Source organism: Peromyscus maniculatus, chromosome 4, assembly GCF_049852395.1.
Source record: "Peromyscus maniculatus bairdii isolate BWxNUB_F1_BW_parent chromosome 4, HU_Pman_BW_mat_3.1, whole genome shotgun sequence".
Taxonomy (NCBI): Eukaryota; Metazoa; Chordata; class Mammalia; order Rodentia; family Cricetidae; genus Peromyscus; species Peromyscus maniculatus.
Genome location: NC_134855.1, coordinates 142974231 through 142999842, shown reverse-complemented (window position 1 = coordinate 142999842; position 25612 = coordinate 142974231). Strand labels below are relative to the sequence as shown.

At 46.8% G+C, this 25612-nt stretch overlaps 2 protein-coding genes and 1 long non-coding RNA gene across 4 annotated transcripts in view; 2 read left to right on the top strand and 1 right to left on the bottom strand.

Moving 5' to 3' along the window:
* The window catches only part of Sys1 (SYS1 golgi trafficking protein), a 32600-nt gene extending 16493 nt beyond the window's left edge, over window positions 1-16107 (top strand). Inside the window, exon 4 of one of the 2 annotated variants that reach the window (XM_042276784.2) lies at window positions 15969-16107. In XM_042276784.2, the coding sequence (XP_042132718.1) occupies window positions 15969-15975 (7 nt within the window). In that variant the 3' untranslated portion in view covers window positions 15976-16107. Of the gene's footprint in view, window positions 1-9063; window positions 9201-15968 lie in introns of those variants that run through there. The other variant, XM_076571184.1, reaches the window with a different exon arrangement.
* Dbndd2 (dysbindin domain containing 2) lies at window positions 15977-18533 on the top strand. Its single transcript, XM_006970995.4, has 3 exons — window positions 15977-16115; window positions 16309-16446; window positions 17877-18533. Exons 1-3 carry the CDS (start codon window positions 15977-15979, stop codon window positions 18074-18076), a joined length of 477 nt encoding a protein of 158 aa, XP_006971057.1. The 3' UTR covers window positions 18077-18533.
* On the bottom strand, window positions 17317-25553 carry LOC143273072 (uncharacterized). Its single transcript, XR_013050946.1, has 2 exons — window positions 20511-25553; window positions 17317-17504 (listed from the first exon to the last, which is right to left on the bottom strand). It is a non-coding gene; the product is annotated as an uncharacterized LOC143273072 (long non-coding RNA).
* Between the last annotated feature and the right edge of the window lie 59 nt (window positions 25554-25612).

Sequence of the window (25612 nt, the reverse complement as noted above, 5' to 3'; positions counted from 1 at the left end):
CAACATGGAGGGGTAGACTTCCTGAGCCTCTGAGTCAGATTTAGCATGTCACTTAGAGCAGATGGAGCTAAGTGCATGGATCAAAGTAAATGGGGATAAGAAGGATAAAGAAGGGGTATGTTGTATTAAAAAGTGTGATTGTGCAAGCCTGGAGTCCCAGCTTTGGAGCCTGGGGCAGGAAGATCAGTTCAAGACCAGCCTGACTACACAGAGAGACCCTATCTCCAAGACAAGACAAAACAGGGCTGGAGAGAGAGCTCAGTGGTTAAAAGCACATCTCTTAAAGAGGACCTGAGCAGCTCACAGCCACCTGTAACTTCAATTCCAGGGGTTTCTAACACCTCTGGCTTCCACAGGTACCTGCACTCACATGTGCACACACATACACACAATCTCTTTCTTTATGGCAGGTGCACCTGTGCATGCGCGCGCGCACACACACATAATCTTTTTCTTTAAGGCAGAAGTCTGGTTTGGGAAATATTTATCAGATGAGATTTGGGCAGAGCCCCAAAGGAAATGGAGGCTGTGTAGTTGGCCATATCAGAATGATCCGAAGAGCTTGTGAAAAATCGCTTCTGATGTCCCACTCACCGACCAGTCTGACACCCAATCAAGTTCGGTTCTCACTCCATACTAGACTTTCTTAAATGTCCTGTATCAGTAATATGAAGGTGTGTGGGGATGTTAATCTGCCTCAGGGAAGATATCAAGGGGTAATGAGGAAGGAAGATATCAAAGACAGCAACTTGGTGCCCACTCTTCTGTGGATCCTAGGACTCCTTGGCCTCTCCTCCTACCTAGGTATCCTTCTCCTTGCCAGTGCCACTGTGGTGTTTGCCAAATGGATTGTACTAGACTGCACATGCTCTGAGGCCTTGGTGCCTGGAAGCTTCACCAGCTCTGTCAACTCTGGCTGGGATCTGCAGTGGGCACCATGGACAGTAACTGTAGGCAGAGCGTGCCCCATTTCTGTGTGCTTTCAAGCCCATAGGCCAAGGAGAAAGGTCCCTCTAGAATGCAGGCTCCTCAAGGGCAGGAGTTTTTGTCTGTTTCCTTCATTGATAAACCCCCCAGGACCTAGAACTGTGTGTGTTAGGATCATAGATCATAATCAGGTTAAAAACAAAACAACTCTCCCCAAATATTTAACATTATCTCTGACTAGGGTAAATGTCTGTGGGAATTAGCGAAGGAAATATAGAAGTTAGCCAATTAAAGGATATGAGGTGGGCAGGGCCTGCTCACAAGAGGGAATTTAGAGGTAGGTGTGCAAGGGAGTCCTAAGCCATTGTGTTTTACTGGGGAAGAGAATGGGACCAAGTGTGGCAGGGTGGACCTGGAAAAGTGAGCACAACTTAGGTGCTATGTGCTTAGGAGCCTGGCTGGAGCCTGGGAGTCAGCTCTGAGAGCACCAGGAGGGCTCAGTCTGGAGACGCTGGATGGACTGCACTGGGACAAGCCTGACAGCCTTTATCATTGCTTTGTAGTTCATCCATCTTTTAAAATGTTTATAAGAGTTTACCCTTACAGGAGGCTGAGGCTTATTTCAAAATTAAGTAGCTGGATATGGTGATGCACACCTTTAATCCCAGCACTTGAAAGGCAAATATCTCTGAGTTCAAGACTATCCTGGACTATACAGTGAGTTCTAGGCTAGCCATAGCTATTTAGTAAGACCCTGTCTCAAAAAGAAAAAAAAAGTTAAGTAGAATGCACAGTAATTTCCCATAACCCTCCCAGCCTTGTATGAGAGCAGCCCCCTCCTCACTCCATCAACATTGCCAGTTAAGTCTCTGACAGACATACAGTGTGATACCTTAGCATTATCACCCAGAGGCCATCCTTTATATTAGGGTTCCCTCTTGCTGTTATCTACTGCGTGGGTTTGGATGAATGTTTAATAACATGTCCTTGATACATCACACAGAATTGTCTATTGCCCTAACAGCCCTGTGCTCTATTCTATTCATCCCTCCTTCTCCACCAAGCGCTGGCAGACATTGACCTCTTTACTGCCTTCCAGTATGTCCTGTGATCAAAATAAAAAATAAGTATCTAGCCACTTTTTATGGGCATTTCTTTAATAACAGCATTTAAGCAAACTCCATGTCTGTCCATACCTTGACTGCTCAACTCTTTTTAGTGCTGAATAATGTTGTTTTCTGTAAGCATCAGTTTATTTATCCTTCACCTGCTAAAGAACTTCTGTGACTCCAGGTTTGGGCAATTATGAATAAAGCTGCCGTGAACATCTGTGCTCAGGTGTTTATGCAGACATGTGCTTTCCACTCCTTTGGATAAATGCCTGGGACTGCAACTGCGGATCACCTGCTTAGTCTTGTAAGGTAGCTCCGACCTGTCTTCCTAAGGGGCGGTAACTCAGACAACCTTTACAGTTTTGGTTTTGCTTTGTTTTTCAACACAGGGTCTTGATACATAGCCCAACCTAGGCTAGAACTCACTATATAGAGCAGACTGGTCTCAAACTTGCAATCCTCCTGCCTTAGCCTCTAGAGTGCTGGGAGTGCCAGGACTCTAGATGTGAGCCTTCACACCCAGCTTAGTCAATTCTGTCACTCTTTATCTGCTTCTACCCCTTCCGAAGTTAGAGCCGCCTGAGCAGTTCATACCCAGGAGACCAGAGTGTACAGTAACGGTGGCTCATGAGCAGTTTTCCATAGTCCACCTTGTTTGCTCTTCCCATTGACACAGGGAATACAAGCTTTCATGGGGGAGAGAAATCTACCCAGTGACATAGGCGGTAAGCCTTGAATAATAAACACAAGAAAGCTCTTAAAAATAGGAATAGTGAGTGGTGGCACACACATTTAGTCCCAGCACTTGGGAGGCAGAGGCAGGAGGATCTCTGTGAGTTCGAGACCAGCCTGGTCTCCAAAGCTACACAGAGAAACTCTGTCTCGAAAAAAAACAATAGGTATAGTGAAGTTGGGCAGTGGTGGTGCATGCCTTTAATCCCAGCATTAGGGAAGCAGAGACAGGCGATGTTATAAATTATTGTGCAGGGGCGGGGGGAGACCCCAAGGGTATCCTGTGAGTGCAGGGAAACATGCTGGGCAGATGCATGCCATGTGGGTTTTTACATCTAGACTGCACATGCTCTGAGGCCTTGGTGCCTGGTAGCTTCATCAGCTCTGTCAACTCTGGCTGGGATCTGCAGTGGGCACCATGGACAGTAACTGTAGGCAGAGCATGCCCCATTTCTGTGTGCTTTCAAGCCCATAGGTCAAGAAGAAAGGTCCCTCTAGATGAGGCTTTTACATCAGGACACAGGGCAGTGCCAAGAGGGTGGGATTTCAAGGTCAGAATATTAACATTCCTCCATTTTGATTATTATAAAAGAGGTGAGTTATGGAAGCAAGTGGGGGAACAAGGGTGCTGATTCTAGAGGCTACTTGAAGCTGACAAGGGACGAAGTGGGGAAGGGGGGAACCAGGAGTCATGCATGGCGGGAGGTGGGAGTGAAGAAGCATTTAGTTAGCTGTCATCATGGAGATCTCAGATGTCTGTTCCTTGAGGTTGCTAGGAGAAAAACTTAGGTTGTCATCATTGGCCTTATGAGCTGGGCTAGTCATGGGAAGAGTAATAACTGACAGAAAGAATGGAACAGAGAAGTGCCCTGGTTATACAGAAGAGGCAAGAGTGAGTGAGTGAGACACGAGAGCAGGTACGCCCTTCATTGGGACATCTTGGAAATCAGGTTCCAGTTGCTGGGTAGGTGCCCACCTGAGTCTGGAGAGATGGTACCAGCAGTGAACTGAGGGATGATGTGTTCTTCAGGAGTGCAGGAGCCACCACATCTGCCATTTCTCTGGAGGTGGGGGTGCATCCATCCCAGTTGGCATCCTTGGAGCTGGTGCCAGCTGGTGTATCTGGAGAGCCCCTTGGCCCAGGCAGGAGAAGGAAACTGCAAAATATGCTTGAAAATGGCTGAGGTCAAAATGTCTCTGAAGACTGTTAATTTTTATCAGACCAGATTTTTTGATGCAGTAGCAGAACTTTTCCAAGGGATATGTAGGTATCTGTAAGCCAACTGGAATAGATTTTTAACAGGAAACTTATTAATGAGCTATCAAGGTGCTTGTAGTCTTGGGTCATCAAACACCATCAAATCTGAGAAGGATAAATTTAAGAAGTGAGACAGCTTTTCCTATCTTCATTTAAGCAAACCAGGATATACAGAGAGCAGTCAATAGTAAAAAGTTACATTCCTAGGAGAGGGGGACCTGTGAATGTTATATAGAGAACTGAGAAAGCAGCTGAAGCAAAACCTGGCTGTCAAATGGAATCGGAGATCTGAGAAGGATAAATCATATCTGAATGCAGACCAACAGCTTTCGAATCTGTTAAAAATGACAGGGACCAGTTTATGTCCAGTTAGCTATACCCTGGTCTCCATATAATTGGCAGAAGTATCAGGAGAGCATTAGTCTTCAGCCCATCAGGACCATGAGGAGGGAGTTTTCCCATAGAAGAGGGACATAGGAAAGACTGACTTTATTTTATCTAGGCAAAAGGGGTGCAATCAATTCCCTGATGTCCTGCTGTTTGTCCACAGTCTGGGCCAGGTCCTGGCAGCAGGTGTCACATTTAGGCAATTTGCCCAGAGGTCAGTGTTGCCATCATCCAGATGAAGACGTCTTCTTTGGAGACCTTGGGTCACTGTTAGAATCTGGAAGTCTCTGTGTGATATAATAATCTTTTTTGATTAACATTTTAAATGCCATATTCTGCAGATCTCTGAGCATTTGAGGACTGACTATTAGGTATGAATGGCTGACTGTCAGCCAGTATTCCCTAAGTCTCCCATATCTTAGCAGCTTCCATAAGGCTAGGACTTGCTGTCTCCTGAGAAGGCAAAGAAGAGTAGCGGGAAAGATCCCAAGGCCGAATGAGGACAGGAAAAAAAGGGCTAGTGAGTCAGGGTGCAGCCCAACTCTGAGAAAAGGACCCTCTCAGAAGAGGAAAAGGACCTTCTTGGTGGACCAGAAACTCCATCCTGATTGATTTATATATATTTATATAGAAATAATAATTTATTGAGGTTATACAATACCTCCCTGGTTCTGCATAAAGGTCAAGTGTCTTATCTTATTGCAGAACCATTTTAATTAACAAACATCAATGGGCATGAGATAGCCAATTAGTCCTCTATGGTAGAGGGTTTCCTTTTGACCCAGCATTTCAGCCTATTCTGGATAGGGAACACAGGACAATGTATTCTCTTTTGGAACAGCTTTGAGCTGCGATTGGGACATTGTTGTGGGCCCAAAAAAAATCCTGAAAGGCCAGTCAAAGGCTGGGCAATGGGGCATTTGTCAGAAGCATTTGGTTATCTGACCTGGCTGTAGAGGCAGGGAACAATTATTTTTGGCTGGACTGGTCTACATCACACAGACAAGGATCTCTGCCAGCATCTGTAACAGGGAAAGTGCTGCAGGTTGTGGTCCATAGCTGCTGCTTCAGTGTTTCTGCCAGCCTGCTGAAAATAGACTAGAGATGAGAGTTAAAATGTATGAATTTATTTGGAGCCTTTTGGCCCATGGTCTTAGTAATTGGGAAGAGCAGGAGTCCCAAGACCAGGAGAGAGAAAAAATGCCATCCTTAGAAATAGACAAGTGAGGAAAAATAAAAGTTTTAGATAAATTAGTATCATTAATCAATACTGAAATCCATCTCATAGAAGAGCAGACAATGGGTATCTGCAAGACAGCAGAAATAGACCCATACCCTTGAGTTCTAGCAGAATTACAGATTTATGTTTAAAAGTATGTATAACTGGTATTTATATCCTGAATCATTTATCCAGAGACCCAGTACATGGCATTTTAAAAAGATTTAAGCCGGGTGGTGGTGGCGCATGCCTTTAATCCCAGCACTTGGGAGGCAGAGCCAGGTGAATATCTGTGAGTTCGAAGCCAGCCTAGTCTACAGAGTGGGATCCAGGACAGGCAACAAAATTACACAGAGAAACCCTGTCCTGAAAAAAAAAACAAACAAACAAAAAATTTAAAATCTCTTAAGCATTACTGTTGCCACATTATCCTGGTATAGGAGCATGCTGCCCTTAGTAAAGATGGTAGTGAGGTCATATGACCTGCCTGTTTTGACCTTATTTAAGATGGCACTGCCTGACTACTGCTGAAGATATGATCATATCTTTTTTTAAAAAAATAAACTGAGCAGATAAGGAACAGATAAATTGAAGCATTTTAAAGTCCATCAGAAAGAAATATAGATGGCCATATCAATCATACATTTCCATTTGCACATGGGAAATAGACTTTGTGAAAGAAAGATGGAGAAGTAGCAGTGCAGCTTGGTGGGAGAGAGGGACCCGCCTCTGGGCTGTGGCATGGTGCGAGCAGTCTCAGGGGAGTGACCCCAAGCAGTGGTGGGGGCGGGGTGGGGCAGAGGTGCACTTTTCCACGAGGAGGTGTAAGTCCTAGTGGACTGACCTCCGGTGTCCCAGAGGGTCAGTGAGGGCCAATGATAATGGCACAAGATAGCCAAAGGACCGTCGTAACAAAGGCTATGGATGGGCAGTGGAATTGAGTGTGCACAAGCTGTCTCCATATGCCGTTGCATAGGGACGGATGGGGCTTAGAGCCTGGAAGATGTGGTACCAGCGAGCGAAGCTGGACGAATCCTCACTTGTGGGAAAATGGCCAGAAGGGAAGAGAGGAATCTTACCAGTTCGGTGGGATGAAGAGTCCCCGGCAGTGCTCCAGCCTGAAAAATGGCAAGTAGTACAGGATCCCAGAGCTCCTCAGACTGCTGGTGTGCAGGAGAAAGCAGTGGGATTGCCTGGCAACGTTGGGCGCCAATGTTATGAATTATTGTCCAGGGGAAAGTGGGTGGGGGGAACCCCTGAGAGTATCCTGAGTATGCAGGGAAACATGCTGGGCAGGTGCACAACATGTGGGCAAGGCAGCAGCAGCAGTGGCCAGTAAATCACAACCCATAAATGAACGCTGCATCCACGTGGAGAGTTTATTATAATAGAGAGATGAAGAGAAAGATGGAAAAGAGAGAGACAGAGAAAAGGAGAGAGAAGAAGGGAGAGAGAGAGGTCGAAGGTGCATACCTCGTGGGAGGAAAAGTGGAAGAGAGAGAGAGAGAGAAGTTTTTCCTTAGAATGAGGCTTTTACATTATGATGCAGGGTGGCACCAAGGGGGTAGGATTTGATCAGGTGTGGTTCAGAATATTAACAGGCGGATCTCTGTGAGTACAAGCCCAGCATGGTATACAGAGCAAGTTCCAGGACAGCCAGGGCTACACAGAGAGATCTTGTCTCTAAAAGTAAAAAAAAAAAAAAAAAAACAACAACAACAAAAAAAAACAGCCAGGTGATAGTGGTGCATGCCTTTAATCCCAGCACTTAGGCAGCAGGGGCAGATGGATCTCTGTGAGTTCAAGGCCAGCCTAGTTTACCAATCAAGTTCCAAGACAGCCAGGAATGTTACACAGAGAAATCCTGTCTCTAAAAATAAACAAACAAAAAAAGTATAGTGTATAGTGAATAGAACATATCGTTTATCATCTTAATTCTTTTTCTATTCTTTGAAGACTTCATACGCATACACAGTGTATCTTGGTCATATCCACCCCATTGCCTCCCTGTCAATTCCCCTGGGACTCCCTCCCTAATTCATCTCCCTCCCAATTTAAACACCCTTTCTGTTCTTGTAACACATTGAGTCCACTTAATGCTGCCTAAATGCTCATGGGTACAAAGTCATCTCCTGGGGCCTAGACCACCCACCAGTGGCCCCTCTGGTGGATGACTGAGAATGGCTCCCATAGGCTTGTAGTTTCCGTGCTTAGTCCCCAGCTGATGAGCTGTTTGGACAAGATTAGGGGATGTAGCCTTGTCAGAGAAGGTGTGGCCTCGTAGGAGAAGGTGTGTCACTGGGAGTGGGCTTTGAGGTCTCAAAAGCCCACGCCAGGCCAGGTGTCTGGTGCTGCTTGTGGTTCAGGATGAAAAACTCTCAGCTGCTGCTCCAGTACCATGCCTGTCTGCTTCCCACCACAATGGTAACGGGTGAGTACCCTCTGGAACTGTAAGCAAGTTAACTGTTATTGTAACCCCAATTAAAGGCTTTCTTTTATGAGTTGCCTTGGTCATGGTATCTAACACCACCCCAAAGGAAAAAAGACTCTTGGTCATGCATCCATGCACCATAACCCTTGTGTGGTTTGTCCTTCACTTTTGCTGAAATTAAAATATAATTACATCTTTTCTGCCCTCCTATGTCCCCTCCCACCTTGCTCCCTCTTAAATTCATGGCCTTTTAAAAAATCATTGTTACACACTATATATGTGTATACAAAAATACAACTTGCCAGTATACAATTTTAAGGCTGACCAGATGGTATTGGATAACCAATTTAGGGGCTCATTCCTAGGAAAGGCTATTTCTCCCACTGTCAGCATTGCTAAGGTTGTTTTGTGTCAGCGGGCCTTGTGAGATTTGTTTGCCCTCTCCAGGTTAGCATGCCTGTTGGTGTTGTAATTCCTCAAATGTCTCTTAGGCAGCCATGCTGTTGGAGTATCATGGGTAAAGCTTCCTGTCATTTCTAGGAGACACAATCTCAGATTGCTGGTCCTTTGGCACTTACAATCTTCCCACCTCCTCTTCCTTGATGCTCTCTGAGTCTTTCTGTTTTTGAGACAGGGTTTCTCTGTGTAGCACTGGCTGTCCTGGAACTCACTCTGTAGACCAGGCTGGTCTTGAACTCACCAAGATCTGCCTGCTTCTGCATCCTGAGTGCTGGGATTGAAGGTATGCGCCATCACAGCTGGCCTTCTGAGTCTTAGGTATAGGAGTTGTGTTTTAGTGAGGTCATGGATCTTACAGAACCTATCCCACTTTACTAAACTAGCGTAATTCCCAACTGCATTCAGGACCTTTGCTCTGAACAGTATAAGATGTCTGGCAACTCTGAGAGATAATCTTTCTCAAACCAAAGAAGAATTGAAAATCTTTTCAATTTTCTTTGAATCTATAATCATTTCAAAATTTTACAAATAACTTTAGGCTGGCAAGATGGCTTTTGGGTAAAGATGCTCGCTACAAAGCCTGACAACCTGAGTTTGATTCCTGGAACCCACATGGTAGAAAGAGAAAACTGAATCCTGCAATTTGTTCTCTGATCTCCACATGCGCACTGTGGCAAGCTGTAAGTAAGTAAATGTAAATTTAAAAATATTTTTAAACAGTGAGGAAAGGCCCCTGTCTCCACAAGTCTACTGGCAGGTACAGGTTGAAAGCACCTCACCTGTGACTGAATACTGAACACACAAAGGTGGGATGATTGAGAACAGAGTTCAAGAGCAGAGTCCACAGTAGAGTGTGATGGCACACACCTGTAATTCCACAGTCTAGGGGGCAGAGGCAGGAGGATTGCTACAAGTTCCAGGCTGGCTAGGACTGTATTGCAGAACGCTCATAAAACAAACAGAACAGAGTCAAAATCCTTGTGGAATTCTGTATAGAAATCTAGCGGTGGTGGTGCATGCTTTTAATCCCAGCACTCAGGAGACAGAGGCAGGTGGATCTCTGTGAGTTTGAGGCCAGCCTGGGCTACAAAGTAAGTTCCAGGACAGGCGCCAAAGCCACAGATAAACCCTGTCTCGAAAAACAAACAAATTTTATATATATAAAATCTGATTTTATAGGATACAGATAGTAAAATAGTGACAATGAGGAGCGGGGAGATCACTCTGTCAACAAAGTGCCTGCTGTGCACGCATGAGGACCAGAGTTTGGATCCCCAGCCCCATGAAAGAGCAGGGTGTGGTGGCCGGAGTCTAACCCTACTGCTGGTGGCAGGGAAGGGGATGCCACAAGTGGATTCCTGGGCTCACTGGCCAGTCAGAATAGCCAGTGTGTGAGATCCAGATCCAGAGAGAGACCCTCTCTCAAAGAATAATGTGAGTAGGTGATGGAGGAAGATACCTGTTGTTGACCTCTGGCCACACATGCACAAATCAGCAAGCACACCTGTATGTGCATACTTGTATTCTCATAGTACACACACACACACACACACACACACACACACACACACACACACACACACACACAAACAGCAATAGTGAAGCAAACCAGTTATCTATTCCCACATTTTAACAATTCAACACCTGTCTCCATTAGCTTGTTATTTATAGCCCTAAATATTTTTGTTTGTTTCTTTGGTTTTATTCTATTTTTATTTTTCAAGACAAGGAGTCTCTGTGTAGCCCTGGCTCTCCTGGAACTCATTCTGTAGACCAGCCTGGCCTCCAACTCAGAGATCCACCTGCCTCTGCCTCCAGAATGCTGGAATTAAAGGCATGTGCCAACACATCTGGCCTACATCATTTTTTACTCTAGACATGTAATTGTCTTTTTTTTTTTTTAAAGTAGAGTTTCATTTAGCCCAAGCTGGCCTCAAACTCACTATGCAGATGGTGACCTTCTGATTCTCCTGCCTCCACCTCCAAGTGTTGCGATAACAGGTACAGGGTACCAGGCCCAGTTTTTATGCAGTGCTAGAGATGAAACTCAAGAACCTGTACATACCAGGCAGATACTCTACCTACTGAGTGACATCCCCAGCCCTACTGTGATTTTAACTTTTTTATTTGTTTCAGCTTAAGTAGCCTCTGCTGAATTGTCTTCAAATTCACCCATTTCTTCCTTAGCTGTGTTGAACTTATTGACGAGTCAAAGGTGTTCTTCAAATCCTGAGCATGTCTGTTTCTAGTGTTGCATATGATGTGTGATAGCTTCTTGCTCTTTGCTAAAATTCTGCTCATTTACATTGTATACATTTTCCACAAGAGCTTTCCATGAATGATCATTCTCTTAAACCTCTGTCAGACAGCTACAGCATCTGGGCCTCAGGTCTGGTCTTCCTGATTACTATGACTCTTGACAAAAGGTTGTTGTTGGTGGTTTTGGTTTTTCTAGAAAGGGTTTCTCTTTGTAGCCCTGGCTATCCTGGAACTTGCTCTGTAGACCAGGCTGGCCTTGAACTCAGAGCTCCACCTCCCTCTGCCTCCCAGGTGCTGGGATTACAGGTGTGGGCCACATTTTCGTTTTTTTTTTTTTTTTTTTTTTTTTTTTTTCTAGTTTTTCGAGACAGGGTTTCTCTGTGTAGCTTTGCGCCTTTCCTGGAACTCACTTTGGAGACCAGGCTGGCCTTGAACTCACGGAGATCCGCCTGCCTCTGCCTCCCGAGTGCTGGGATTAAAGGCGTGCGCCACCACCGCCCGGCCACATTTTCGGTTTTTGAAGAAATGCTTCCATGTGTGCACTGTGATTTTTGACCAGTCCGTGGACATAGGACGATAGGCACAATGTCATTTGTACCTGGAAATTGCTGTCTTGTGCTAGGCCATTGGTGTGAGGGACGGAGTTGTCTCTGTCACTGTTCTGTCGTCTGGATTCCTACAGATCATCTGCCCCTGTCTGAACCACAGTGGGCTGAAACAGTTCAATAACATTTTAGCTAGTTCTTTTTACTTTCATGCATGGAGATTTCATATCCCCTCAGAAGGAAATCAGTGCCTGCATTCTGTATCTTCTTAGAGCCTCCTGTCCTTTGGAATTCACGTTAATTAGTTGCTTTGCAACCTCAGTTCTCTGAAGGTTGACAAAAGCTTTGAAGATTGTCCAATTGTCGTTAGTGTGGTAATGCTCTTCCCAGCTGTCTGCATCCCAGCCGGAAGCCAGAGTATCAAGCCATCCACTTTTCACTGTTCTTTTCAACTCTCTTGGCCATTCCATTCCTTGCCAGCCTGGGTCATTCTTCTGGATGACACACTTCCAGTGTAGCTCACTGAATTAATTTCACCTTGGATGTCCCACTCTTCCAACCAGTTTTTGGCAGGTATCTGGCAACAAGAAGGGACAGACATCCCTAATTTTTCATCATCTTTGATTGAAAATAATCTGTGAACCAACTGATTGTTTACAATCAGTTATAGACTGAACTCCCGGTTTATACTTTCCTCTCTTCTTACTACTGCACATTATTAGTAAAAAAAAAAAAAAAAAAAAAAGAAAGAAAAAGAAAAAAGAAAAGAAAGAAGAAGTCTCTGGAGTCCTTCTTCCAGAGATGAGTTTGAAAGTGGGGCAGGGGTGGGAGATGGTGTTGTGAATCGGGGAGATGTGACTACGGTAGCTGAGCTCCAGCCCCTGTCCTCAAGACATGGCCTCGTTTTTTCTGTGGTGGAAATGAGATCAGGTATCTACTCCCTCCATTAATGAGACTAAAACTCAGACAGGATAAAAGAGCACACCCGGAGCTGTGGTGACAGCCGTCTCAGGAGGCGGCCTGCCCAGGCTCACAGCCTAGCTGGAGGACCTTGAAGAGTTCCTCTACCTCCCTGTAGCTGTTTCTCTGTATGTAAAGTGGACATACTAGCATTTACCTCCAAGGATTAAGGGTTAATATATGTAAAGCACTTATTGTACACCTGACGCCGGTAACTCCCATAGAAGTGCTGAGAATTAGGGCTCCCTTCCTGATGTCACAAGTACATGGTAGGATGCAGCTCTTTCCCTTTCTCAGAACCCATCCCAACCAAGAGAGCTAAGGCTTATGGAGCATTTCCAGTGTAGCCGGAGGCCTACACTAAGCATTTTGTATGAATTATAAGAGGGGGGATTAATTATTCCTAGTAATGGACAGGATCGAGGATCGGAGATGTGTTTGCTGAGGTGGCCAGAAGCTTCGGTAGGTTTACAGCTTAAGAAGGGCTCTGACAGCAATCAATACCCACACTCAGCCCCTTCACTCACTGCTGCCCCTGAACTAGCTCCGCTCTTGCCGAGGAGGAAGTTGCTTGCTGTAGTTACTTCACAGGGTTCTTCTCCAGTCACAGAAGAGCCAGTGCCTTAGGATTGCTGGAGTACGATCTCTCTGTGGGGAACCCAATCTTCATGCTTTTCACAGCCATCCCTTTGCCCATGCCCTTCCTCTTCCCTGCTTTTCAAGACTTCACTTAGAAGCTGAGCACGGAAGCATACTTGGGAGGCAGAGGCAGGCAGATCTTAATTTGAGACCAGCCTGGTCTACCTAGCAAGTTCCAGGACAGCAGAGCTACACAAAGAAACCCTGGGGGTGGGGGGTGGGAGGAGACAGAGACATAGAGAGAGACAGGGAGGGGAGAGGGAGAGGAAGAGAGACAGAGAGACTGATTTGCCACAACAGAGCCTAGATTTTACTTTAACAAAGGAGGGATTAGAACACTTGTGCTCTGCACTGCCCAAGCTGACTGCTGTGTGCAGAATGTAGCTCAACTAGAGAGGACACAGGAGAACCTGATGGAGGCTCCTACAGTGGGAGCCAGGCCAGAGAGTGGTGGAAACAGGAATGGTGGACTGAAAAGATACTCAGGAAACAGAACTGACATGAAATGGAGGAGTATTTTAATATGGGCTTCAAAGGAGAGGGAGATGATGGCTTCCAGACAGCTTGACCCCCAACACAGATTTCTAATGAACACACACAGACAGACCTACAGACAGACAGACAACAAGGGGATGGGTGAGAGAGAAGAAGAAAAAAGGGAACAGGCTTAATCCAGGAGCTGCTATGCTGGCCACTGCTAGCACTGGTCTGAGCCAGGAGGTGCTGTAAAGTGGGCAGTTTCCATCTGGACCGCCCACCCACGCCTGGCCGGACGTCTGGCATCTCTGCTAACACCTCGAGGTGTTGGCTCCCTGCCGGCGTGTAGGGTGCGGCACCGGCTCATCCTCTCCAGCCCAGACCCGCCTAGTGCGCTGACCAGTAGGGCGGCGGCTCGGTGTCGTCCTGGGGCCAGCTGAGGGAATCCAAGGTACCGGGTCGTTAGCCGCAATGCACCTGTCTCATTGAGCCGCAGCCGACCCTGGCTTCCCCATCCCGCACCTCCTGGAAAAGTACGCGCGTAAGCGTGGCCAGGTTGTTCGAGGTGCGGAGAGGCGGGCAATGGGTGCGTGCGCGTGGTCGTTGCGTGGGCGCTGCTCGCAAGTCGGAGCGCATCAAGTGTGCGTGGGCCGGAGCCGGCGCGTGTGCCCGCCGCCGCTGTGCGCTGGGCGGGGGTGCCGCAAGCGCTTCGGGGCGCGCGCAGCACCGCGCAGGCGGTCGCGACCGCCAGAGCAAGGAGGGATGCGTGCGGGAACTTTTCGCCCGCCCCGCAAGTCCGGGTCGCGGCGTTCCGTGGGGCAGTCCCCCGCCGCCGGCCCCGAGTGCCCGCCCCGCCCCCACTTCCGCCTCCCGCCTCTTCCTCGTTCCCGGCTCCCAGGGCCGCCGGTCCCCAGGGAGCCCCGCAGGCATAGCCCCACCCGGCCGGCGCTGCTCGCTCCCACGCCCCCGCCGCCGCTTGTCGGGAGCGCTTCCAGTGAGCCAGCGGGCTGCGGGCGCTGCAGGTAGGGGGTGCGCGGGTTGGAATCAGGTGTGGCGGACCGGGGCCACGCAGCACGGGAACGCGGGGCGCCCTCCTCCGCCCGCCCCGTCTTCGCCCACGCGCCGGTCCCCTTTTAGGGAATTCTTTGCCTCTTGCCTCCTCGGGCGCGGGTGGGGCCGGGGCAGAGGGCGTTCTCCATTTTCCTGGCTCCTGCCTGGGTCTCAGCAGCCTGTCTCCAAATCTCCACTCTTCCTAGTACCTATGGTCGCGTAAACAACTACCTAGCTCCCGATCTCAGCTCCGCGGCCCCTGGTGGGCAATCTCTTCAACCTGGTAAGACCACAGCGTCAGGGGGAGGGGAGAGGAGAGAGGTGTCCGAGTGGCCCCGGTCCGTGGCAGCTCATCTCCCCTCCCCGCAGCTCCGCAGACCGCCCCTGGGGCCCTGGGTATTTTTAGCGTTGTGACCTGGGCGGCAGCTCTAAGAGTCTTTCTCTGGAGTCCGCGTCAGCGTCTCCCTTCTCCAAGGCCAGCCGGCGGCGGCCACATCAGCTCCTGGCACTTCCTTGGTCATGCCTGGCTCATTGATTTTGGGTTCCTCATGAGTTACCCCAGTGCTTGAAGACCTGGCCAAGAGCTGGGATACACTGTGTCCAGATGAGGTTTTTGGAGGATGACAATTTGGTCCTCACCCTAGACATTTTCCTGCTCCTGGTGATGGGTTCAGAGCAGTGTACCAGGAATGAGAGTGAACGAACAGGGCTGTGGTGGTCTGCAAAATTCAGCACTGGGAGTCCAGAGGCCTGGTCTGCACTACCCAGGCCCCACCCTTCTAGTTGGTACTTGGTAGGAGGGGAGGTGGTAAGCCAGACAGATGTGTGAGAGAGGAGGAGAACAATCTCACAGACCGGAGGAAAGGTGGCCGGTTCTCTAAACAGCTTTCCTTCACGGAGTCTTGCCGTGCAGTGTTACAAGTAGGTAGGATAATGCCTTCAGGTGGGAACCTGGGGCCAGAAAGATGGTTTTCTCAGGGGCAGAGGCAAGCCAGGAAGTTTAGGTCTTTGCCTTCAGAGAAAGGATTTGGAGATAATGAGGATCATGGTGATGGTGTGTGTGGAGAAAAAGAGAAGTGTGGGGGAGGAAAGCTGCTGGAGTCTTTCTTTGGGTTTTGAAGGGGTGGGAAGAACCAGAGCTGCAGCACCCTGTTAGTCCCTGGCCTTCTGAGGGGAGCGGGGTCCATGAAGTGGCCAGCCCCTCCCAGCCTCTCAGAAGGGCATTGTTGGCAGTTAGGCAGCCATTGGCAGCCTGGATGAACAGCAGGCTCTTGTGGTGCCTGGAACTGACATCCCCTTTGTGGAACCAGGGCTGGCCCTTCCTCTATCTGAGCTTGAAGTTTGTGGGATGAGTTTTGTTTCACAGAAGGGAAAGAGGCTGCCCAGGCCAGCGCTCTCCAGACTGAAAGCAAAGGCCGGGATGCTGGCTCCCACGGGGCTCCTTGTGCCTCGGCTCCCACTTCTTTCCCTCTCATCCCCACAACTGTCTTTGTCTTGCTTCTTTACCCCCCAGGGGCTGACATGGACCCGAATCCACGAGCAGCCCTGGAGCGCCAGCAGCTGCGTCTCAGGGAGCGGCAGAAATTCTTCGAGGACATTTTACAGCCAGAGACAGAGTTCGTCTTCCCGCTCTCCCATCTGCATCTCGAGTCACAAAGACGTGAGTTTCGAGTCCTGAGGAATAGAATTAGGGTAGGTTGGGGAAGATGTCCCTCTGGCTCTCAAATCTTGGGGGCTATCTCCCTTCCTGTTTTTGTGGCCCAGTAAACTGAAATGAGGACCTTACAGGCAAGGCTGACCGTCCTCTCAGCTTTGGCCTGGTCTGCCTGCCCTAAGGCCTCTCTCATCTGCAGCCCCCATAGGAAGCATCTCGTCCATGGAGGTGAATGTGGACACACTGGAGCAGGTGGAATTTATTGACCTTGCGGATCAGGATGGAGCAGATGTGTTCTTGCCTTGTGAGGATTCTCCACCAACTCCTCAGATGTCTGGTATGCCTCTCTGCTTTGGGGACCCGGGTACCATTTGGCCAGAACTGGATATTTGGGCCCAGAAATGAGGTTGCACATCTGAGCTAGGAAAGACTCTTAAGTAGAAGCTGGAAGTGTGTGTCTCTGCTAGAGAAACAGCCGGCTGTTCTGATTTAGGGAAGTTGACTCTCAGGAGGAACTGGTCTAGGAACGGCTAATTAATCTAGCTTTTAAATTTTTATATTTGTGAAATTCATGTAGTTACCATAACTAAGATAATGTAAAACATAATGATCCTGTTAGACAACCTAAGCGATTTTAGTCATAATACTAAATTTTACCAAACAGTTTACTGGGTTCTTAATATTGCACATATTTTCTCTCTATCTTTTTTTAATGATTTATTTAAATTCATTTTATGTGCATTGGTGTGAAGGTGTCAGATCCCCTGGAACTGGATAGTTGTGAGCTGCCATGTGGGTGCTGGGAACTGAACCCAGGTCCTCTGGAATTGGAGCCAGTGATCTTAACTGCTGAGCCATCTCTCTAGCCCCCTTCTCGATCTTTATAGTGTTCTATGAAGATAGGGAGTAGACTCTTCATTTCATAAAGAAAGAAGTTAGAGGCCAGGTGGTGGTGGTACACGACTTTAACCCCAGCACTCAGGGCAGAAGCAGGTGGATCTCTGTGATTTGGAGGCCAGCCTGGTCTGCAGAATGAGTTCCAGGACAGCCAGAGCTACACAGAGAAACCCTGTCTCCAAATTAGAGGCTAGGGATTGAGTTCAGAAGCATAATATACATAGTATGCCTGCCTGGCAGGTACAGGACCCTGAGTTTGATTTTGGCACTGAAAAGAAAAGAAAATTAGGCTCAGAAAAGTTCACTCACATAGGCAGGAAATGGAAAAGCTGGTATTCAAACTCTTATCTGGCTCCCAATCCTGGATGCTTAATGTGTAAGATACATACTCTTATTTAAAACTGCTACCGAGACTTCTAGCTTCGTCTAATGACAGGCCTCAGGAAACAGAAGCAGGATGATGGTGATTTTGAAGCCAGCTACAGAACAAGATCCTGTCTGCAAAAAAACAAATTGCTATTATTTTCTGATGGCCTCAGATGTTCTACAGGCATTCTTAAGATTTTACCGTAAAAACTTAGAAATGTAGGTGTCCTTTTCACAGGAAGGACTAGGATAGGGAAAATGACATGCCTACAGCCATTCAGGAAGAAGTGAGGTAGAGCCTGAGCTCTTGGGTTGATTCCAGCACATAGGATGGTACAGTGATCTGGAAGGGGCTGGAGGTCCTATCCTGGCTTCTTACTGTGTGGGGAAGTAATTCTGGACAGGTGCCCACCCTTCTTTCTACTTCAGTTTCTTTGGCCAGATACATCTCTGAGTTCTCTAAAGCCCTGTGTGTGGTCCTAACCAGCTCTTCTCTCTGGATAGGAGTGGACAGCCATTCAGAGGGGCTGAGCCTGCCGGTACCCACGCCAGACAGGACTACATCCCGAACCTCCTCCTTGTCCTCTGACTCGTCCAACCTACGCAGTCCAAATCCAAGTGATGGGGGAGCAGACACACCCTTGGCACAGTCTGATGAGGAGGACGGGGATGATGGTGGGGCAGAGCCCGGACCCTGCAGCTAGCAGTGGACTTCTTGAAGACTGATCAGTCTGGCTGTTCTCAGTGGGAGGAAGTCCCAGGCCCCGCAGAGCACATGGAGAAGACCGGACACTTACCTGGCCATCAGCACAAAGGGAGGAGAGGATGGCCGATGGTGGACTGAGAATTAGCCTTCCCCCGCTTTCTGCTAACTTTCTCCTGCTACAACCCTCCCACCAGTGGTTTTCTTCTGTGGTAGGACTTCCAAATGAGAAGCGGGAAGATGAGGTAGGACAAGATGCCACTGCTTTCTTAGTACCCCTCCTGCCCCCAAATGACCCTGTAGTCTTCCACTAGAGTCTCCTAAGTCAGTGTCTCTGAAGGGAAGTTCTGAGGAGTTCCACTTGGCACGCTGTGAGGTTGTACTGCAGTAATCCTGCCTCTTTAAGTCCTTTTCGGAAGAGGGTATAGTATAAATAATAAACTATAATATACCACTCATTTCAGCTCATTCTTCATTGCAAAGTTACCAAAGCTGCCGTCCTTAACTAACCTCTGCCACATCTCCATCGTTCATTTACTCCATCTAGTCAAGAAAAACTTAAGACTTTAATATCTCTGCGAGGCAGTTGGAATAGAGTTCTGAGTAAGATGAAGTACTTCATTGTTTTCACAGAGTTTACTGTCTGTGGTGGAGAAAATCAGTATAGTAAGTAACATGATCAAGTCCTCTTTTAGTATCAGGAAACAAAACTGAAGAAATATTTTAAGCTGAGATCTGAAGGACAATTGGGAGTTGCCAAGCTGGGCATAGGGAGAGGATCCCATCCAGGGAGAAGCTGCAGCTTGTAAACACTAAATGGAAAGAGAAACTGGATGTGGGGGCATGCACGCATGTATTCTCAGCACTTATAAGGTGGAGAGGCAGGAGGATCAGGGTTTCAAGGACAGTTGTGGTTTCATGACATTTGAGGCCAGCCTGGGTTTCATGAGACCCTGTTTCAAAAATAAAAAATAAAATTAAGCAGAAGAAGAAAAGACTAAGAGATTAGCGTAAAGACACTGAAAAGCATTTAGTTTGGATAAATTGTTGGATTTGAAAATATACAGGGAGAGGTAAACTTGACAAAGGTCAGATTGTGAAACGCTTTGAAGCCTGTATTAGGTTTCAGTTTGACAGCTAGTAAAAGATCATGACTTAAGATACAAAATTATTTCCTCATACTAAAGAAGTCCAAACCACGGGGCTGTGGGGAAGCTCCGTAGGAACTGAGCACTGAGCTGCTTTTTGGGTTGTTTTCCCTAGCCACCCAAGGCACATGACATCAGTTCTTGCCCGTGTCTCATATTTAGGATGGCTGACAAAGCATCAGACAGCATGGCTTTGAAAATGGCAGAAAACAAGAGAAGAAATGGCGAATGGGCAAAGAGGGCCCAGCCTGGGGTCTGTTCTCACCTGAAAGCTGTAAGAAATGGTCCCCCTTCTGTTTCATTGCCCAGAATTTGGTAACAGAAAATGTTTGCGTTTAGACATTTTATAGACACTTTGACACAGCATTTTCTAGAAGAGAAGATTCTAGCTTTTGAAAAGACAGTAACTTTTTCAAATCACTGAGTTGCCAGTGCGTTTAGATTCCAGTACCAGCTGACATCTCTGAAAAACACATCTGGGGAAGCCTAGGTACCCCTTTTTCTAGGGCACTCTACTGTCTCAACCAGTCAGGGGTTTGCTACTAAGGTGCAAGAGGATAGTAGCCATTAGCAGTGTGCGTGGTAAGAGGTCATGTTAAAGAGTTTGGACTTTATTGGGAATAATGAAGGATTAGAAGTGGTTGTGTTAATCTCAGAGATGTGAGGAGAGCCGGGCGGCGGTGGTGCACAGCAGAGCCAGGCGGATCTCTGTGAGTTCGAGGTCAGCCTGGTCTACAGAATGAGATCCAGGACAGGCACCAAAACTACACAGAGAAACCCTGTCTCAGAAAAACACACACACACACACACACACACACACACACACACACACCAAAAAAAAAAAAAAAAAAAATTTGAGAAAGACCACCGACCTAAATCATCATGGCCAAATTAACTAAAGCAAGAAAGCAATTAAAGCAAACTTTTTCTATTCGTGTATACAGGCTGTCTCTCCCTACGGGAGGGGTTCAGAAGGTCAGTTTTGGACATGGGGAAGATAAGGTTTTTAATAGCTCAGGGTTATGGGGTTTCCAAAGGGGGTTTGGCAGGCAAAGACCATAACTAACAAGGTGGTCATAACAAGGCAGTCATAACAATAGGTAGTGATTGCAACCTTTTGAAACAAAAGTAGGGTTGCAAAAATGGTCATTACAACTTTTTGAAACAAAGACATGGTTGCCATTTCCTGGATCAGGCAGTGCAGAACCATTTGTAGTTAAGGTTACAGGTGGGGCACAGCCCAGTGCTTGAGAGACAGGTTTAATCATAAATAGGAATGAACCTTACTTGTCTTTACTATAAGATGGCTTTCAAGCCTAAGATGGAAGCAGGCTGGTTCATCAGTTGGACTTGCTTGTTTAATTCTGGCCGCAGTTTAGAAAATATACTGGAGAAGGCAGGCTCTAGACAGACAAATAATAATACAGTAATGTATGAAAGCGATAATGGTGGTCCAGTAGGAAGGGGTGATTACCTTTTTTAGGCTGGAGCAGGATGTAAATAAACTGTCATTAATCATTCCATAAATATTACATACTGGCATTTAACAGCTGTAAAACATAAATACAGTATTGGCCAAAAAGAGAAAAGAAAAGAAAAAAGAAAAATTGGATTCTGTCGTGGAACTCAGTGTAGTGAAGCCCAAATATAAATTTGCAGCTATGAGTAGTGCCACAAAGCAGCCAGCCTGTTCAGAGAGGTCACCAGGGAGTCTCCCTCCAGGAAGTGACATTGGAGCGGAGCTCTGAATAACAAGTAGGAATAAGCTAGTGAAGAAAGAAATGCTGGAGGCCCCTTGTGGCATACTGATTGGAGGGGATCAATGCCTGGAAAGCAGATGATTGCATTCACCTAAATAAGAGCCAGGAGCCAGGGTAGAAGTGCTGGGGTAGACAAAGGTGGAAGATTCAGACTTCAGAGGCTAACCTGGAAACCTTCCTAATGGGTGAATTAGAAAGGAAGGAGACAAAGGTACCAGCATTGTGTGTATCTCATCCTCTAGGACGGTTTGCAGGGTTTGGGCTGAAAATTGTAATAAATTTGTTTTAGATGTATTGAGTTTGAGTGTTTTTGATACATCCAAGACAACATGACAAGCAGACACCTGGGTCCATGAGTGTGGAATTTGAGTTAAAGGATTCGACTGAAAAACTAAACATAACAAGTATGCATTCATCAATGCATGGGTAGGAAGTGAGGCCATAGTGAGAAGGAACTTGCCCAGGAAATGTCGAATGGAGAAATTTATTTATTTATTTGTTTGTTTATTATGTATGCATAAGAGGGCGCCAGATCTCATTACAGATGGTTGTGAGCCACCATGTGGTTTCTGGGACTTGAACTCAGGACCTCTGGAAGAGCAGTCAGTGCTCTTAACCTCTGAGCCATCTCTATAGCCCAAATGAAAGAAATTTTAGGACACAGCCTTAAGGATCTCTAGTTCACTTTTTACATTAAAAAGTCATTAGACGTGCCTCCCTTCACATATCAAACTACTACCTGCAGGACCAGTGACCTTTAGCCTAAATCCCAAAGCTCTTCCGGCTGAGGGACAATTGCTTACAGTTTCATTTTTTTTTTTCCCCTCCAGGAAGCCATTGTAAGTTACTATTCCTAAGAATACTGAGAAATTGGTGGCATTTCCAAAGAAGCTAGAGTGTCCTTCAGCTTTTCCCTGTCTCTATGAACTTGTAGCATAAATACCCTCTGCCCAAAGGTCTCTGGGTCCAAGCTGAGATCATCTATTAAGTTAGGCCTTAGGTTAACCCCTAGAATTTCTCTAAGTTGCCTATGACTTTGCTGCATACAGACAACAGTCCCTGTTTGTGCCCACCTTCCCTGAGCATAGCAAAGCTCTACCTCTCTTGATGGGCCTCTGAGCCTAACCAAGCTCTGACAGGGCTTTTTGGGACCACCACCACTCCTCAGGATGAATGGTGAGAAGCTGTACTTGCTTGGTTACCATCAACATTCCAATAAATCCTTTAGTTCTCTAGACACAATGCTAAGATTGTGGAGTTTGGAGCAGGAGCCTTCTTGGGGGAGGGATCTCTAGCACCCTTGAGAAATAGACTTGTTTGTAAGTCCCTGGGAAATCTCCAGTTGAGCTAGTATGAGTCCCAGCTCTGTCTGGAAAAGACTAGGGTCAATGGGACCACAAGACCACTTCCTGGTTGGGACAATGACCTCTCCTTCTGCCAAACCACAGGGGTCTGGCTAGCCTTCAGAGGCTTCATCTACAGCTGACTGTTTCCTCAGGCTACACAGTACCCTTGGAGACAACATGCTGATTTAGGGCCAACTCCAAATTAAGGAGCCCAGCGTTCAGTCTTCCAAGCCACAGTGTGGCTTCTTTCTGTTGCAAGGCTTACTGGGTAGACATCCGAACAGACTGCGGAGAGGGAAGAAGACTAAACTCATCTCTGCAGAACCTTGTGCTATGGAGGAAACACAAGGGGTCACAGGTCAGGAGAGTCACTAAAACCTCACCTTGTAACAGTCCCCAGGAGTGTGCAGAATCCTGCCAGCAGCATGGTAATGTGAGGACAACAGTACTGCGGTATCATGTCTGTTCATTTAGATATGACTGAGTATCCCTACAATGTGCTGGCATTTGTACAGACAACAAAACTACCAAGGCGACCAAGAGCTCTTCTAGAACAGACACGCCCCAGATAGTGGAACACAGTGAAGGCCACAGTACAACTGCACGGATGACTGGCCTGCTACAGGAGCAGGGGGACAATTCCAGGAGGAAACAGCATAAACTGAAATAACCATGATGGCAGCTTCCTTTGTAAGAAATCGTTTGGAGGCTGGTAATGTAGCCACTTTTCCTGGCTCCATCACACACTGTGAGCTTAAATTAGTTTCCATACTTTAGTTTCCTTATCTATTAAATGAAGATGGCCCTCAACCGATAAAGTCATTTGAAGACATAGGGCTATTAATCTCCAACATGTTAACAATGACCCTGAAAGGTAGGGTTGTTTTTTTGTTTGTTTGTTTTTAAATAATTCCTTTTATTTGTGTATGTGTATCCATGGAGGCCAGAAGAGGGCACCAGATGCCCTAGAGCAGGAGTAGTAAGCAGTTGGGCAATCAGGGTGGGTGCTGGGAACCGAACTCGGGTCTTCTGCAAGAGCTGTAAGTGCTTCCAGCCACTGAACCATCTCTCCATCCCCCTGAAAGTAGGTTTTTACAGATGAGGAAAAGTGACCCTCAGGTTGGTTGGTTCATACGTACACAGATTAGGGCTCTGAGCCCTTCCCTGACATCTAGTCTCTCCCTTGCTACTGCAAGTCTAATGGAATCGGAAATGCCAGATGTGGGAGAATGAAGTCATTTTTTCAATAATTATATATTTTTAGTTATGTATGTGTATGTGTATGCATATGGACTTGTGCACATGAATTCAGGGGCTCTCAAAGGCTAAAGGCATTGAGTCTGGAGCTGGAATTAGAGGTGGTTGTGAGCCATCGTGGGTGCTGGGAACCAAACTCAGGTATCTGGAAGAGCAGTGAGTACTCTTAGCCAACAAATCATCACTAAAGCCCTAAAGTCATCTTTTAACAATTCATTTCTTATTGGAGTCTATCTTGGCAGGCCTTCCTATGACCAGGTTTGGGCTCTTCCTGGAAATATAGTTGTGAGATTCACCCAAGAGTCTGTTGACAATCCTTCACGAAGGTGTTTCCCGGAGGGCAAGTGGAAAAAACAAATCAGTTTAATATTGGAACAGCCACAGATCAATAATAAAGTTTTAAAAAAAAGTGTACAAAAAAGGTAACATATCTTTCATGAGAGAAGATACATGAATGAATGACAAGAATATGAATGCAAAGTGTCCCACAGTGAGACCATCCAGATACATGAATGAATGACAAGAATATGAATGCAGTGTCCCACAGTGAGACCATCCAGATAGCTGAGTCTAAAACCTAAAAACACCAAATGTTTAGTAGGATGTGGAGCAACCAGAACTTGGTTTTTGGGTTTTGTTGTTGTTGTTATTTATTTACTTATTTACTTTGGTTTTTTGAGGCAGGGTTTTTCTGTGTAGTCCTGGCTGTCCTGGAACTCCCTCTGTAAATCAGGTTGGCCTTGAACTCAGAGATCCGCCTGCCTCTGCCTCCTGAGTGCTGGGATCAAAGGTGTGCGCCACCACTGCCCAGCTAACTTGCATATTTTTAATAGACAAATAAAATGACAGATTTTGGAGAAAGGTCCATTTCTTACTAAACACTAAGCACACTTTCTTTTTGATTCAGCCATCCTGCTCCTAAATATTCTTCCAAGGGACATGATAGACCCAAATCTACAAAGCAACTTGTATAGACTATAATCAACCCCAAACTGCCAAGAACTCTGAGGCCCACTAACAGAATGGAGAAACTGGCTTATCTACACAATGTTAGCACAGCATAGCAATAAACAGAAAGCCTTAGACACGTGGGAACATGAGGCCACATAGCACTGTGTCCTGGAGACGACAGGATGATGTAGAGCCAACTCCCTCCCATGAAGCTATGCCTTCAGTATGCACAATGTGGTTTCAAAATCATTTCTTTTGAGAAAGAACAGACAAAAAGTTACTACGTTTAGTCCTAGAACAGATCAATCTATTACAAGAACATTAGTTGCCTCTAGAATGTGTTCTAGAGCTAGACATTGACAAGGAAAAGGTATTAGCCCCTTTCTAGAAGTGGGACTTTTGGCTGTTATGTTTTAAGTTTGGGGGTTCCCTCCCAACACACACTGCTATGCTGGGTGTGAACTCAAGGTCTCATGCATGCTAAGCACTCTACCACCGAGTTAGTTACATCCCCAGTCCCAGGTCTTAGGAACGTTCTATATCTTGTGTAAGATTGGGGGTTACAATGGTATATCAATCCAAACCCCAGCTGATTTTACAAGAGAGAAATGTGAATAAAACCGAACTCTTGAGAATGGAGTACATCTGTGTGTGACATTTACTCTGTAGTGGCATCAAAGCTAAGATAGGTGAGTGGACTTGCTGGTGTTCACCCATAACGTGTTAATGGAATGGATGTACATGGTTGGAGAAAAATGTTTAACAGCTGCTCATTCTTTCAACTTTGCCATACAGTTTAAATGATTTATAATAAAAGACCACGGGGATGGGGTTGTAGGAGTTGCTCGACACGACGTTCGCAGCTCACACCTGTAATCCCAGCCCTCGGTACTGGGGTTTCTCAGTACGTTCCTTCAACTACGAAATGGCCACACTGCACACTCCCTAGGGGGTGGAAACACCTCGAGGTGCGTGGGCCCTCAGGCCAGCCGCCTCTCCCCGCCACAAGCCCACGCCCCGGTCCGCAACCTCCAGGATTTGTGGCCGGGTCGCAGTGTCCCTCCGGTAACCGCAC